The 15,878-nt window shown below is 41.2% G+C and overlaps 1 protein-coding gene across 4 annotated transcripts in view; it reads left to right on the forward strand.

Moving 5' to 3' along the window:
- Positions 1-13,550, forward strand: part of senju (UDP-galactose transporter senju) — a 344,839-nt gene extending 331,289 nt beyond the window's left edge. For all 4 annotated transcript variants that reach the window (XM_070092211.1, XM_070092210.1, XM_070092212.1 and 1 more), the window contains one exon: positions 13,321-13,550. In XM_070092211.1, coding sequence (XP_069948312.1) covers positions 13,321-13,503 — 183 coding nt within the window. In that variant the 3' untranslated portion in view covers positions 13,504-13,550. The remainder of the gene's footprint in view (positions 1-13,320) is intronic.
- The last annotated feature ends 2,328 nt before the right edge of the window (positions 13,551-15,878 follow it).

Raw genomic sequence — 15,878 nt, forward strand, 5'->3', positions numbered from 1 at the left:
TCCCATGCAAACTTCAGCTTCCACTGAAGAGAGGAGTGTAGAGGAGAGAGAGAGAAATTTTGGGAGATGTTATAGGAACCTTTGAACCAATTGAGAGAGTAATTGTGGTAGGGGACCTAAATGCTAAAGAAAAAGAAACATTTAGAGAGGGTGTGGTAGATAAGTTTGGGGTGCCAGGTGTAAATGATAATGGGGGCTCTTTGATTGAACTTTGTATAGAAATGGGTTTAATTATAGGTAATACATATTTTAAGAAAAAGTGGATAAATAAGTATACAAGATATGATGTAGGCCGTAATGACAGTAGTTTGTTGGAATACGTATTGGTAGATAGGGTAGTAGGTTGGTAGACAGCAACCACCCAGGGAAGTACTACTGTCCTGCCAGATGACTGTGAAACAGAAACCTGTAACTGTTTTGCATGACGGTAGGATTGCTGGTGTCTTTTTCTGTCTCATAAACACGCTAGATAACAGGGATATCTTGCTACTCCAACTTACACTTTGGTCACACTTCACAGACATGCACATGCATATATATATATATACATACATCTAGGTTTTTCTCCTTTTTCTACATAGCTCTTGTTCTTCTTTATTTCTTCTATTGTCCATGGGGAAGTGGAAATGAATCTTTCCGTCGTAAGCCATGCGTGTCGTATGAGGCGACTAAAATGCCGGGAGCAATGGGCTAGTAACCCCTTCTCCTGTAGACATTTACTAAAAAAGAGAAGAAGAAAAACTTTATAAAACTGGGATGCTTGAATGTGCGTGGATGTAGTGCAGATGACAAGAAACAGATGATTGCTGATGTTATGAATGAAAAGAAGTTGGATATCCTGGCCCTAAGCGAAACAAAGCTGAAGGGGGTAGGGGAGTTTCGGTGGGGGGAAATAAATGGGATTAAATCTGGAGTATCTGAGAGAGTTAGAGCAAAGGAAGGGGTAGCAGTAATGTTGAATGATCAGTTATGGAAGGAGAAAAGAGAATATGAATGTGCAAATGCAAGAATTATGTGGATTAAAGTGAAGGTTGGATGCGAGAAGTGGGTCATAATAAACGTGTATGCACCTGGAGAAGAGAGGAATGCAGAGGAGAGAGAGATTTTGGGAGATGTTAAGTGAATGTATAGGAGCCTTTGAACCAAGTGAGAGAGTAATTGTGGTAGGGGACCTGAATGCTAAAGTAGGAGAAACTTTTAGAGAGGGTGTGATAGGTAAGTTTGGGGTGCCAGGTGTAAATGATAATGGGAGCCCTTTGATTGAACTTTGTATAGAAAGGGGTTTAGTTATAGGTAATACATATTTTAAGAAAAAGAGGATAAATAAGTATACAAGATATGATGTAGGGCGAAATGACAGTAGTTTGTTGGATTATGTATTGGTAGATAAAAGACTGTTGAGTAGACTTCAGGATGTACATGTTTATGGAGGGGCCACAGATATATCAGATCACTTTTTAGTTGTAGCTACACTGAGAGTAAAAGGTAGATGGGATAAAAGGAGAATAGAAGCATCAGGGAAGAGAGAGGTGAAGGTTTATAAACTAAAAAAGGAGGCAGTTAGGGAAAGATATAAACAGCTATTGGAGGATAGATGGGCTAATGAGAGCATAGGCAATGGGGTCGAAGAGGTATGGGGTAGGTTTAAAAATGTAGTGTTAGAGTGTTCAGCAGAAGTTTGTGGTTACAGAAAAGTGGGTGCGGGAGGGAAGAGGAGCGATTGGTGGAATGATGATGTAAAGAGAGTAGTAAGGGAGAAAAAGTTAGCATATGAGAAGTTTTTACAAAGTAGAAGTGATGCAAGGAGGGAAGAGTATATGGAGAAAAAGAGAGAGGTTAAGAGTGTGGTGAAGCAATGTAAAAAGTGAGCAAATGAGAGAGTGGGTGAGATGTTATCAACAAATTTTGTTGAAAATAAGAAAAAGTTTTGGAGTGAGATTAACAAGTTAAGGAAGCCTAGAGAACAAATGGATTTGTCAGTTAAAAATAGGAGAGGAGAGTTATTAAATGGAGAGTTAGAGGTATTGGGAAGATGGAGGGAATATTTTGAGGAATTGTTAAATGTTGCTGAAGATAGGGAAGCTGTGATTTCATGTATAGGGCAAGGAGGAATAACATCTTGTAGGAGTGAAGAAGAGCCAGTTGTGAGTGTGGGGGAAGTTCGTGAGGCAGTAGGTAAAATGAAAGGGGGTAAGGCAGCCGGGATTGATGGGATAAAGATTTATTATTTTTATTATTTATTATCACACTGGCCGATTCCCACCAAGGCAGGGTGGCCCGAAAAAGAAAAACTTTCACCATCATTCACTCCATCACTGTCTTGCCAGAAGGGTGCTTTACACTACAGTTTTTAAACTGCAACATTAACACCCCTCCTTCAGAGTGCAGGCACTGTACTTCCCATCTCCAGGACTCAAGTCCGGCCTGCCGGTTTCCCTGAATCCCTTCATAAATGTTACTTTGCTCACACTCCAACAGCACGTCAAGTATTAAAAACCATTTGTCTCCATTCACTCCTATCAAACACGCTCACGCATGCCTGCTGGAAGTCCAAGCCCCTCGCACACAAAACCTCCTTTACCCCCTCCCTCCAACCCTTCCTAGGCCGACCCCTACCCCGCCTTCCTTCCACTACAGACTGATACACTCTTGAAGTTATTCTGTTTCGCTCCATTCTCTCTACATGTCCGAACCACCTCAACAACCCTTCCTCAGACCTCTGGACAACAGTTTTGGTAATCCCGCACCTCCTCCTAACTTCCAAACTACGAATTCTCTGCATTATATTCACACCACACATTGCCCTCAGACATGACATCTCCACTGCCTCCAGCCTTCTCCTCGCTGCAACATTCATCACCCATGCTTCACACCCATATAAGAGCGTTGGTAAAACTATACTCTCATACATTCCCCTCTTTGCCTCCAAGGACAAAGTTCTCTGTCTCCACAGACTCCTAAGTGCACCACTCACTCTTTTTCCCTCATCAATTCTATGATTCACCTCATCTTTCATAGACCCATCCGCTGACACGTCCACTCCCAAATATCTGAATACGTTCACCTCCTCCATACTCTCTCCCTCCAATCTGATATTCAATCTTTCATCACCTAATCTTTTTGTTATCCTCATAACCTTACTCTTTCCTGTATTCACCTTTAATTTTCTTCTTTTGCACACCCTACCAAATTCATCCACCAATCTCTGCAGCTTCTCTTCAGAATCTCCCAAGAGCACAGTGTCATCAGCAAAGAGCAGTTGTGACAACTCCCACCCTGTGTGTGATTCTTTATCTTTTAACTCCATGCCTCTTGCCAAGACCCTCGCATTTACTTCTCTTACAACCCCATCTATAAATATATTAAACAACCACGGTGACATCACACATCCTTGTCTAAGGCCTACTTTTACTGGGAAAAAATTTCCCTCTTTTCTACATACTCTAACTTGAGCCTCACTATCCTCGTAAAAACTCTTCACTGCTTTCAGTAACCTACCTCCTACACCATACACTTGCAACATCTGCCACATTGCCCCCCTATCCACCCTGTCATACGCCTTTTCCAAATCCATAAATGCCACAAAGACCTCTTTAGCCTTATCTAAATACTGTTCACTTATATGTTTCACTGTAAACACCTGGTCCACACACCCCCTACCTTTCCTAAAGCCTCCTTGTTCATCTGCTATCCTATTCTCCGTCTTACTCTTAATTCTTTCAATTATAACTCTACCATACACTTTACCAGGTACACTCAACAGACTTATCCCCCTATAATTTTTGCACTCTCTTTTATCCCCTTTGCCTTTATACAAAGGAACTATGCATGCTCTCTGCCAATCCCTAGGTACCTTACCCTCTTCCATACATTTATTAAATAATTGCACCAACCACTCCAAAACTATATCCCCACCTGCTTTTAACATTTCTATCTTTATCCCATCAATCCCGGCTGCCTTACCCCCTTTCATTTTACCTACTGCCTCACGAACTTCCCCCACACTCACAACTGGCTCTTCCTCACTCCTACAAGATGTTATTCCTCCTTGCCCTATACACGAAATCACAGCTTCCCTATCTTCATCAACATTTAACAATTCCTCAAAATATTCCCTCCATCTTCCCAATACCTCTAACTCTCCATTTAATAACTCTCCTCTCCTATTTTTAACTGACAAATCCATTTGTTCTCTAGGCTTCCTTAACTTGTTAATCTCACTCCAAAACTTTTTCTTATTTTCAACAAAATTTGTTGATAACAGCTCACCCACTCTCTCATTTGCTCTCTTTTTACATTGCTTCACCACTCTCTTAACCTCTCTCTTTTTCTCCATATACTCTTCCCTCCTTGCATCACTTGTACTTTGTAAAAACTTCTCATATGCTAACTTTTTCTCCCTTACTACTCTCTTTACATCATCATTCCACCAATCGCTCCTCTTCCCTCCTGCACCCACTTTCCTGTAACCACAAACTTCTGCTGAACACTCTAACACTACATTTTTAAACCTACCCCATTCCTCTTCGACCCCATTGCCTATGCTCTCATTAGCCCATCTATCCTCCAATAGCTGTTTATATCTTACCCTAACTGCCTCCTCTTTTAGTTTATAAACCTTCACCTCTCTCTTCCCTGATGCTTCTATTCTCCTTGTATCCCATCTACCTTTTACTCTCAGTGTAGCTACAACTAGAAAGTGATCTGATATATCTGTGGCCCCTCGATAAACATGTACATCCTGAAGTCTACTCAACAGTCTTTTATCTACTAATACATAATCCAACAAACTACTGTCATTTCGCCCTACATCATATCGTGTATACTTATTTACCCTCTTTTTCTTAAAATATGTATTACCTATAACTAAACCCCTTTCTATACAAAGTTCAATCAAAGGGCTCCCATTATCATTTACACCTGGCACCCCAAACTTACCTACCACACCCTCTCTAAAAGTTTCTCCTACTTTAGCATTCAGGTCCCCTACCACAATTACTCTCTCACTTGGTTCAAAGGCTCCTATACATTCACTTAACATTTCCCAAAATCTCTCTCTCTCCTCTGCATTCCTCTCTTCTCCAGGTGCATACACGCTTATTATGACCCACTTCTCGCATCCAACCTTTACTTTAATCCACATAATTCTCGAATTTACACATTCATATTCTCTTTTCTCCTTCCATAACTGATCATTTAACATTACTGCTACCCCTTCCTTTGCTCTAACTCTCTCAGATACTCCAGATTTAATCCCATTTATTTCCCCCCACTGAAACTCTCCTACCCCCTTCAGCTTTGTTTCGCTTAGAGCCAGGACATCCAACTTCTTTTCATTCATAACATCAGCAATCATCTGTTTCTTGTCATCCGCACTACATCCACGCACATTTAAACAACCCAGTTTTATAAAGTTTTTCTTCTTCTCTTTTTTAGTAAATGTATACAGGAGAAGGGGTTACTAGCCCATTGCTCCCGGCATTTTAGTCGCCTCATACGACACGCATGGCTTACGGAGGAAAGATTCTTTTCCACTTCCCCATGGACAATAGAAGAAATAAAAAAGAACAAGAGCTATTTAGAATAAGGAGAAAAACCTAGATGTATGTATATATATATATATATGCATGTGCGTGTCTGTGAAGTGTGACCAAAGTGTAAGTAGGAGTAGCAAGATATCCCTGTTATCTAGCGTGTTTATGAGACAGAAAAAGAAAACCAGCAATCCTACCATCATGCAAAACAGTTACAGGTTTTTGTTTCACAGTCATCTGGCAGGACGGTAGTACTTCCCTGGGTGGTTGCTGTCTACCAACCTACTACCTATAGGGATAAAGATAGAAATGTTAAAAGCAGGTAGGGTTTTGGAGTGAGATTAACAAGTTAAGGAAGCCTAGAGAACAAATGGATTTGTCAGTTAAAAATAGGAGAGGAGAGTTATTAAATGGAGAGTTAGAGGTATTGGGAAGATGGAGGGAATATTTTGAGGAATTGTTAAATGTTGCTGAAGATAGGGAAGCTGTGATTTCATGTATAGGGCAAGGAGGAATAACATCTTGTAGGAGTGAAGAAGAGCCAGTTGTGAGTGTGGGGGAAGTTCGTGAGGCAGTAGGTAAAATGAAAGGGGGTAAGGCAGCCGGGATTGATGGGATAAAGATAGAAATGTTAAAAGCAGGTGGGGATATAGTTTTGGAGTGGTTGGTGCAATTATTTAATAAATGTATGGAAGAGGGTAAGGTACCTAGGGATTGGCAGAGAGCATGCATAGTTCCTTTGTATAAAGGCAAAGGGGACAAAAGAGAGTGCAAAAATTATAGGGGGATAAGTCTGTTGAGTATACCTGGTAAAGTGTATGGTAGAGTTATTATTGAAAGAATTAAAAGTAAGACTGAGAATAGGATAGCAGATGAACAAGGAGGCTTTAGGAAAGGTAGGGGGTGTGTGGACCAGGTGTTTACAGTGAAACATAAGTGAACAGTATTTAGATAAGGGTAAAGAGGGCTTTGTGGCATTTATGGATTTGGAAAAGGCATATGACAGGGTGGATAGGGAGGCAAAGTGGCAGATGTTGCAGGTGTATGGTGTAGGAGGTAGGTTATTGAAAGCAGTGAAGAGTTTTTACGAGGATAGTGAGGCTCAAGTTAGAGTACATAGGAAAGAGGGAAATTATTTCCCAGTAAAAGTAGGCCTTAGACAGGGATGTGTGATGTCACCGTGGTTGTTTAATATATTTATAGATGGGGTTGTAAGAGAAGTAAATGCGAGGGTCTTGACAAGAGGCATGGAGTTAAAAGATAAGGAATCACACATAAAGTGGGAGTTGTCACAGTTGCTCTTTGCTGATGACACTGTGCTCTTGGGAGATTCTGAAGAGAAGTTGCAGAGATTGGTGGATGAATTTGGTAGGGTGTGCAAAAGAAGAAAATTAAAAGTGAATACAGGAAAGAGTAAGGTTATGAGGATAACAAAAATATTAGGTGATGAAAGATTGGATATCAGATTGGAGGGAGAGAGTATGGAGGAGGTGAATGTATTCAGATATTTGGGAGTGGACGTGTTGGCGGATGGGTCTATGAAAGATGAGGTGAATCATAGAATTGATGAGGGGAAAAGGGTGAGTACTGCACTTAGGAGTCTGTGGAGACAAAGAACTTTGTCCTTGGAGGCAAAGAGGGAAATGTATGAGAGTATAGTTTTACCAACACTCTTATATGGGTGTGAAGCATGGGTGATGAATGTTGCAGCGAGGAGAAGGCTGGAGGCAGTGGAGATGTCATGTCTGAGGGCAATGTGTGGTGTGAATATAATGCAGAGAATTGCTAGTTTGGAAGTTAGGAGGTGCGGGATTACCAAAACTGTTGTCCAGAGGGCTGAGGAAGGGTTGTTGAGGTGGTTTGGACATGTAGAGAGAATGGAGCGAAACAGAATGACTTCAAGAGTGTATCAGTCTGTAGTGGAAGGAAGGCGGGGTAGGGGTCGGCCTAGGAAAGGTTGGAGGGAGGGGGTAAAGGAGGTTTTGTGTGCAAGGGACTTGGACTTCCAGCAGGCGTGCGTGAGCGTGTTTGATAGGAGTGAATGGAGACGAATGGTTTATAATACTTGACGTGCTGTTGGAGTGTGAGCAAAGTAACATTCATGAAGGGGTTCAGGAAAACCGGCAGGCCGGACTTGAGTCCTGGAGATGGGAAGTACAGTGCCTGCACTTTGAAGGAGGGGTGTTAATGTTGCAGTTTAAAAACTGTAGTGTAAAGCACCCTTCTGGCAAGACAGTGATGGAGTGAATGATGGTGAAAGTTTTTCTTTTTCGGGCCACCCTGCCTAGGTGGGAATCGGCCAGTGTGATAATAAAAAAAAAAAATAAAGATAAAAGACTGTTGAATAGACTTCAGGATGTATATGTTTATAGTGGGGCCACAGTGAGAGTAAAAGGTAGATGGGATACAAGGAAAATAGAAGCAACAAGTAACAGAGAGGTGAAGGTTTATAAACTAAAAGATGAGGCAGTTAGGGTAAGATATATACAACTGTTGGAGGATAGAAGTAATGGGGTTGAAGATGTATGGAGTACGTTTAAGAGTGTAGTGTTAGAGTGTTCAGCAGAAGTTTGTGGTTACAGGAGAGTGGGTGCAGGAGGGAAGAAGAGTGATTAGTGGAATGATTATGTAAAGATAGTAGTAAAGGAGAAAGAGTAAGCACATGAGAGGTTTTTACAAAGCAGAAGTGATGCAAGTTGGAAAGAGTATATGGAGAGAAAAAGTGAGGTTAAGAGAGTGGTGAAGCAATGTAAAAAGAGAGCAAATGATAAAGTGGGTGAGATATTATCAACAAATTTTGTTGAAAATAAGAAAAAGTTTTGGATTGAGATTAATAAGTTTAGGAAGCCTAGGGAACAAATGGATTTGACAGTTAAAAATAGGAGATGAAAGTTATTAAATGGAGAGTTAGAGGTATCAGGAATATGAAGGGAATATTTTGAGGAATTGTTAAATGTTGATGAAGATTTTGTGTATAGGGCAAGGAGGAATAACATATTTTAGGAGTGAGGAAGAGCCAGTTGCGAGTGTGGCGGAAGTTCGTGAGGCAGTGGGTAGAATGAAAGGGGGTAAGGCAGCTGGGATTGATGGGATAAAGATAGAAATGTTAAAAGCAGATGAGGATATAGTTTTGGAGTGGTTTGTGCTATTTTTTAATAAAAGTATGGAAGAAGGTAAGGTACCTAATGATTGGCAAAGAGCATGCATATTTCCTTTGTATAAAGGCAAAGGGGACAAAAGAGAGTGCAAAAATTATAGGGGAATAAGTCTGTGGAGTATACCTGGTAAAGTGTATGGTAGAGTAATTAGTCAAAGATTAAGATGGAGATCAGGATAGCAGATGAACAAGGAGGCTTTAGGAAAGGTAGGGGGTGTGTAGACCACGTGTTTACAGTGAAACATATATAGGTGAACAGTATTTATATAAGGATAAAGAGTTTTTTGTGGCATTTATGGATTTGGAAAAGGCATGTGACAGGATGGATAGGGGGGACTATGTGGCAGATGTTGCAGGTGTATGGAATAGGAGGTAGGTTACTGAAAGCAGTGAAGAGTTTTTATGAGGATAGCGAGGCTCAGGTTACAGTATGTAAGAGAGAGGGAGATTATTTCCCAGTAAAAGTAGGCCTTAGACAAGGATGTGTGATGTCACCGTGGTTGTTCAATAAATTTATAGATGGGGTTGTAAGAGAAGTGAATGTAAGGGTCTTGGCAAGAGGTGTGGGGTTGAAATCTAACACAAAGTGGGAGTTGTCACAGTTGCTTTTTGCTGATGACACTGTGCTTTTGGGAGATTCTGAAGAGAAGTTGCAGAGGTTGGTGGATAAATTTGGTAGGGTATGTAAAAGAAGAAAATTAAAAGTGAATGTAGAAAAGAGTAAGGTGATGAGGATAACAAAAAGATTAGATGATGAAAGATTGGATATCTGATTGGAGGGAGAGAGTATGGAGGAGGTGAATGTATTCAGATATTTAGGAGTGGACGTGTCAGCAGATGGGTCTATGAAGGATGAGGTGAATCATAGAACTGATGAGGAAAAAAGGGTCAGTGGTGCACTTAGGAGTCTGTGGAGACAAAGAACACTTTGTCTGTGGAAGCAAAGAGGGGAATGTGTGAGAGTATAGTTATATCAACACTTATATGGGTGTGAAGCATGGGTGGTGAATGTTGCAACAAGGAGAAGTCTGAAGGCAGTGGAGATGTCATGTCTGAGGGCAGTGTGAATATAATGCAGAGAATTCACAGTTTGGAAATTAGGAGGAGGTGCAGGATTACCAAAACTGTTATCCAGAGGGCTGAGGAGGGGTTGCTGAGGTGATTCAGACGTGTAGAGAGAATGGAACGTAAAAGAATGACTTCGAGAGTGTATAAATCTGTAGTGGAGGGAAGGCGGGGTAGGGGTTGGCTGAGGAAAGGTTGGAGGGAGGGGGCACAGGAGGTTTTGTGTGCGAGGGGCTTGGACTTCCAGCAAGCATGCGTGAGTGTATTTGATAACAGTAAATCTTCTATTTTTTGTTTGAATAAAATTTCAAAATAAAAAGCAAGAGTACTATCACAGGGGCCTGAAGACATGACTGATGAACAAAGAAAATGTTATTTTAGAGCCAGGAATGTCTGCATTGTTCATTCTGGTCTTTATTTTGAAATTGTCATATTTTTTAATTTTCGTGAAATTGGCCAAATTGCAAATTTCTGACCATGTTATTGGGTAGTTGAAATCGGTAAATGGGCAGTTTCTTGTACTCAATCGATGGAGAAAATGGAGTTCTGAAGAAATAGCTATGAGTTTGGTTGACTGGAATAATGGAATTAGCCGAAAATAGGGCTCAAAGTGGGCAAAATGGCTGATTTGTAAATATCGCCGAGGTCGCTAACTTCGCGAGAGCGTAATTCCGTCAGTTTTCCATCAAATTTCGTTTTTTTGGTGTCTTTACAATCGGGAAAAGATTCTCTATCATTTCATAAGAAAAAATATTTTTTTTTGTTTTTTTAAATTTTGCGACACCAGGAGACACCTCAGGATTGGGGGTTGCGACAGTCAAAGGGTTAATACTTGACATGCTTTTAGGATGTGAGCAAAGGGGAACCAGCAGGCCAGACTTGAGTCCTGGAGATGGGAAGTACAGTGTCTGCACTATGAAGGAGGGGTATTACTGTTGCAGTTTTATAACTGTAGTGTAAAGCACCCCTCTGGCAAGACAATAATTGAGTGAATGATGAAAGTTTTCTTTTTCGGGCCTCCCTGCCTTGGTGGGAATCAGCCAATGCGTTAATATATAAATATATATTCAGTGATCCCTCATTTTTCGTAATTAATCAGTTCCAGAGAGTGTGACTTATCGAAATTGACGATTTGCGAAACCATTTTCCCCATAAGAAATAGTGTAAATACAATTAATCCGTGCCAGACATCCAGAAGCATTAAAACAAAATAATTTTTTTACATGAAATATATATATGTACATACACAGAAAACAGTGAGACATGTAAAATGAAACATTAACAGCATAACACCTTTATTGGCATTTCTTCTTAGTGTATGGAAGACTGGAGGATGGGAGAGGTTGGATTAATTACTGTTTGGAAGGAGAATCGCCTTCCCTAAAGACTTCAGGTACCAAGTGCTTTTCTGGGGTTACTTCCCTTCTTTGTTTTTTAATGCCTCTAGGACCAGCTTGAAAGTCACTGCACACCTGTGGCACTAAATACTTGTCCAGAGAGCTCTGTTTCTGGCATCTCTTTAAAATTTCCCTAAAATGGGACAAGACTTTGTCAATGTACATGTTGCCGACATGGCTTGCAACAGCTTTGTCAGGGTGATGTTTCTTCATAAATCTTTCCATCTTACCCCACATTGCACAAATCTCCTTAATTTCTGAAGAAGGCACCTTCTTCCATCTCTCTCCCTTCTCCTCTGAAGCAACATGCTGAGCTGCGGTCTGTTGCTGTTGCAGTTGAAGGTCTTGCAGCTCTTCAGTGGTTAGCTCTTCATTGTGGTCCTCCACCAACTCTTCCACATCCTCGCCACTCACATCCAACCCCATGGAATTCCCCAGTACTACAGTAGATTCCACAACTGGCATAGGGTCCTCCGGATCAGCCCCATACCCTTCAAAATCCCTCTTCTGGACACAATCTGGCCACAAATTTCTCCAAGCAGAGTTCAAAGTCCCGGAAGTCACTCCTTCCCAAGCCTAACCTTTAAGGCTTATGCAATCAGGATGCTGAAGTTATCTTTCCAAAACTCTTCTAGGGTCAATTGAGTGTTTGAGGTCACATTAAAGCACCTTGGAAACATTGCTTTGGTGTAGAGTTTTTTAAAGTTTGAAATGATCTGCTGGTCTATGGGCTGGTGGAGAGGAGTGGTATTAGGGGGCAAAAACTTCACTGTGATGAAGCCAAACTCCTCCACAATTAGGTCATCCAAGTTTGGAGGATGAGCAGGTGCATTGTCCATTAGCAGGAGGCACTTGAGTTCCTCCTTATTTTCCAGGAGGTATTTCTTCACACTGGGGCCAAACACTTCACTGAACCACTCGAGGAAATGTCCCTCGTGACCCCTGCCTTATTATTAGTTTTCCAAAACACACACAATTTACTCTTCACGACATTGTTTTTCTTGAACACACTGGGATTTTCAGAATGGTACACTAGTAAAGGCTTCACTTTGAAATCCCCACTAGCATTACTACAAAACATGAGAGTTAGCCTGTCTTTCATAGGCTTGTGTCCTGGGAGTGCCTTTTCCTCCTGAGTAATGTAGGTCCTCTTCTGCATTTTTTTCCAAAAGAGGCCTGTTTCGTCACAATTGAACACTTGTTAGGGGACAAATCCTTCAGCCTCTATGTACTCCTTGAATTCACTTATGAATTTTTTAGCTGCATTTTTGTCAGAACTGGCAGCCTCACCACGCCTTATCACACTGTGAATGCCACTACGTTTTTTTAAATCTCTCACACCAGCCTTTGCTGGCCTTAAAATCACAAATATCAGTACTCGTTGCAGGCAATTTCTTTACGAGATCCTCATGCAACTGCCTTGCCTTTTCACAAATAATCGACTGCATAAGACTATCTCGGTGATCCACACCAACAATAACTTCTCAATATCTTCAAGTACTTGAGGTCTCATTTTTGTGAGCATATTTACCCCCTTTACAACAGCAGCTTCCTTGATTTCCTTTTTCTTGCCGACGATGGAAGCGATGGTTGTATGGGGTTTCTTATACATCCTGGCCAACTCTGCCACACATACACCACTTTCATATTGTTCGATGATGTTTTTCTTGAATTCTAGGAGCTTTCTTTGGAGCCATGGTGGCTTATTTAGCACTTGCAAGCACTAAAATGAATGGAATATTATGAAATGTATCCTATGAACGCATGAGGTGATGGTCACTCATTGATAAACAGTGGCACACTGGCTGGGAATGGAGTATGAGGCCACTTGGGGCTGTGCTTACTCGTCCGGGATGAACGACTATTTGTGAGTCAAACTACAATTCACGAGTCAATGTTTTGACGGAAAAAACTTACGATTTTGGGAAAATTACGACTTTTGATGTTTACGAAAAACGAGGGACTACTGTGTGTGTGTGTGTGTGTGTGTGTGTGTGTGTGTAAATAAAATGCCAGAACATTAATTTCACAATAATTTCAAAATAGAAATTTTAATATAAATCCCTCGAAGGAACTTAAAAATTACGAAAATTTAATTTTATATGCAGCAAATTCATACATGTAGCCAATGTAGCATATAATTTGAACATTATTTATTTTGTAACAGATCATATTTGGCATTCCTATTGACTGGTGGACAGCAGCAGCCATTGCCCTTGTGATATATGCAACCTACATGTATGCTCAAAACCCAGTGGTAAACAGAGGACGACTTGATGTGGAAAAAGGAAGTTCCTCACAACAGGAGGAAGAAATGCTAGTCATAAGTGAAATTAAGACTTCTTTGTAATGTATTTTACTTACAAAGTTTATAATGTAATAAAAAGTCATAGCTTTTCAAGGAGTATTAGTATTCTTTTCATATTATTTATGCCACATTATTTATGATTTTTATGTCAAACCTTACATCAGCTAAACACTCAGCCATTATATTTTTGGCAAAAACTCCATAACATTATACTTCTTCATGTATAGTTTGTCTTGTATACAAGGTAGAGATCAATATTCTGGGAAGAATAGGGATTGCATTTTCCTGTATAATTATCCCTTTAAATGCAAGTGTTTCTAGTAAGTACTAATCCATTATCATGAAACATTGTCACTATAATTAGTTTTGTTTCAGACTTAGGCTCATATTTTTGTAGACAGTATACTATTTCTAAATTTTGTTCTGATCCTTACAGTAGTCCCCTAACTTGCAGTATTAATGCAATCCAGTAAATTCATTGTAAGTTAATTGTTCATTATTTGGAACCTATTTTCTCTTAAGAAACAATGGAACATGAATTAATTCATTCCTGAGCCATAATATTTTCTCTAATTTCAGTTAATTTTTTTCCAAAAGATTTGTATCTCATTGTTTTACATACAGTACTGGTCTTTAGCACTTATATATAGAAGCTGAAAGAGGGTTAGTGTGAGAGTGGGTGTGTGAGGGTGTATAGAGTGGATGGCTTGTGTGGGTTTGAGAGTTGGTAGGTGTGAAGATGGGTGATGTGAGGGTGGAGTGGGTGAGAGGATGGATTGGATGTAAGGATAGAGTGGGTGTGAATGTTGTGTGGGTTTTGAAGTGGTGTGGATGTGAAGCAGATGTGGGCATGAAGCAAGTGTGGGTTGGTAGATGGTATGAGTGTGAGGGTGGTCTGGGTGGGTTGGTGGTATGGGTGTGAATGGTGTGGGTGAGAGGTGGGTGTGAGGGTTGTGTGGATAAGAGGGTGGTGTGGGCAGGAGGGTGGTGCAGGCAAGTGGGTGATGTGGGTGTGAAGGTGGTGTGGGTAGGTAGGTGGTATGGGTGTGAGGGTGGTGTGGGCAAGAGGGTGGTGGGCAAGAGGATGGTGTGGGTGTGAGGGTGGTATTTATGTGAGGGTGGTGTAGGTGAGAGGTAGGTGTGGGTGAGAGGCAAATGTGAGGGTGGTATGAGAGCATAGGTAAATGGATGAGTGGATATATAAGTGGACGGGTATGAAGATGTATGCAGTGTGAGGGAGAATGTTGTCATGTATTGTGTCTCAGTCCCACTGTTTACTGATGGTATCCACGACACAGCTGGCAGTGTTTTGCTGGGATCTCCCACCTGGTCCACACACCCACCTCCATGCCTCACCAACTTCTGCCAGTCTTCCCTCTCTGTCACCAACTTCTGACATACTAACAGTGTAAATATTATTTTTTTTTATATACACTGGCTGATTCCCACCAAGGAAGGGTGGCCCGAAAAAGAAAAACTCTCACCATCATTCACTCAATCACTGTCTTGCCAGAAGGGTGCTTTACACTAGTTTTTAAACTGCAACATTAACACCCCTCCTTCAGAATGCAGGCACTGTACTTCCCATCTCCAGGACTCAAGTCCGGTCTGCCGGTTTCCCTGAATCCCTTCATAAATGTTACTTTGCTCACACTCCAACAGCATGTCAAGTATTAAAAACTATTTGTCTCCATTCACTCCTATCAAACACACTCACGCATGCCCGCTGGAAGTCCAAGCCCCTCGCACACAAAACCTCCTTTTCCCCCTCCCTCCAACCTTTCCTAGGCCAACCCCTACCCTGCCTTCCTTCCACTACAGACTGATACACTCTTGAAGTCATTCTGTTTTGCTCCATTCTCTCTACATGTCCGAACCACCTCAACAACCCTTCCTCAGCCCTCTGGACAACAGTTTTGGCAATCCCGCACCTCCTCTTATTTTCCAAACTACGAATTCTCTGCATTATATTCACACCACACATTGCCCTCAGACATGACATCTCCACTGCCTCCAGCCTTCTCCTCGCTGCAACATTCATCACCCATGCTTTACACCCATATAAGAGTGTTGGTAAAACTATACTCTCATACATTCCCCTCTTTGCCTCCAAGGACAAAGTTCTTTGTCTCCACAGACTCCTAAGTACACTGCTCACCCTTTTCCCCTCATCAATTCTATGATTCACCTCATCTTTCATAGACCAATCCGCTGACACGTCCACTCCCAAATATCTGAATACATTCACCTCCTCCATACTCTCTCCCTCCAATCTGATATCCAATCTTTCATCACCTAATCTTTCTGTTATCCTCATAACCTTACTCTTTCCTGTATTCACTTTTAATTTTCTTCTTTTACATACCCTACCAAATTCATCCACCAACCTCTGCAACTTCTCTTTAGAATCTCCCAAG

Source organism: Cherax quadricarinatus, chromosome 38, assembly GCF_038502225.1.
Source record: "Cherax quadricarinatus isolate ZL_2023a chromosome 38, ASM3850222v1, whole genome shotgun sequence".
Lineage (NCBI taxonomy): Eukaryota > Metazoa > Arthropoda > Malacostraca > Decapoda > Parastacidae > Cherax > Cherax quadricarinatus.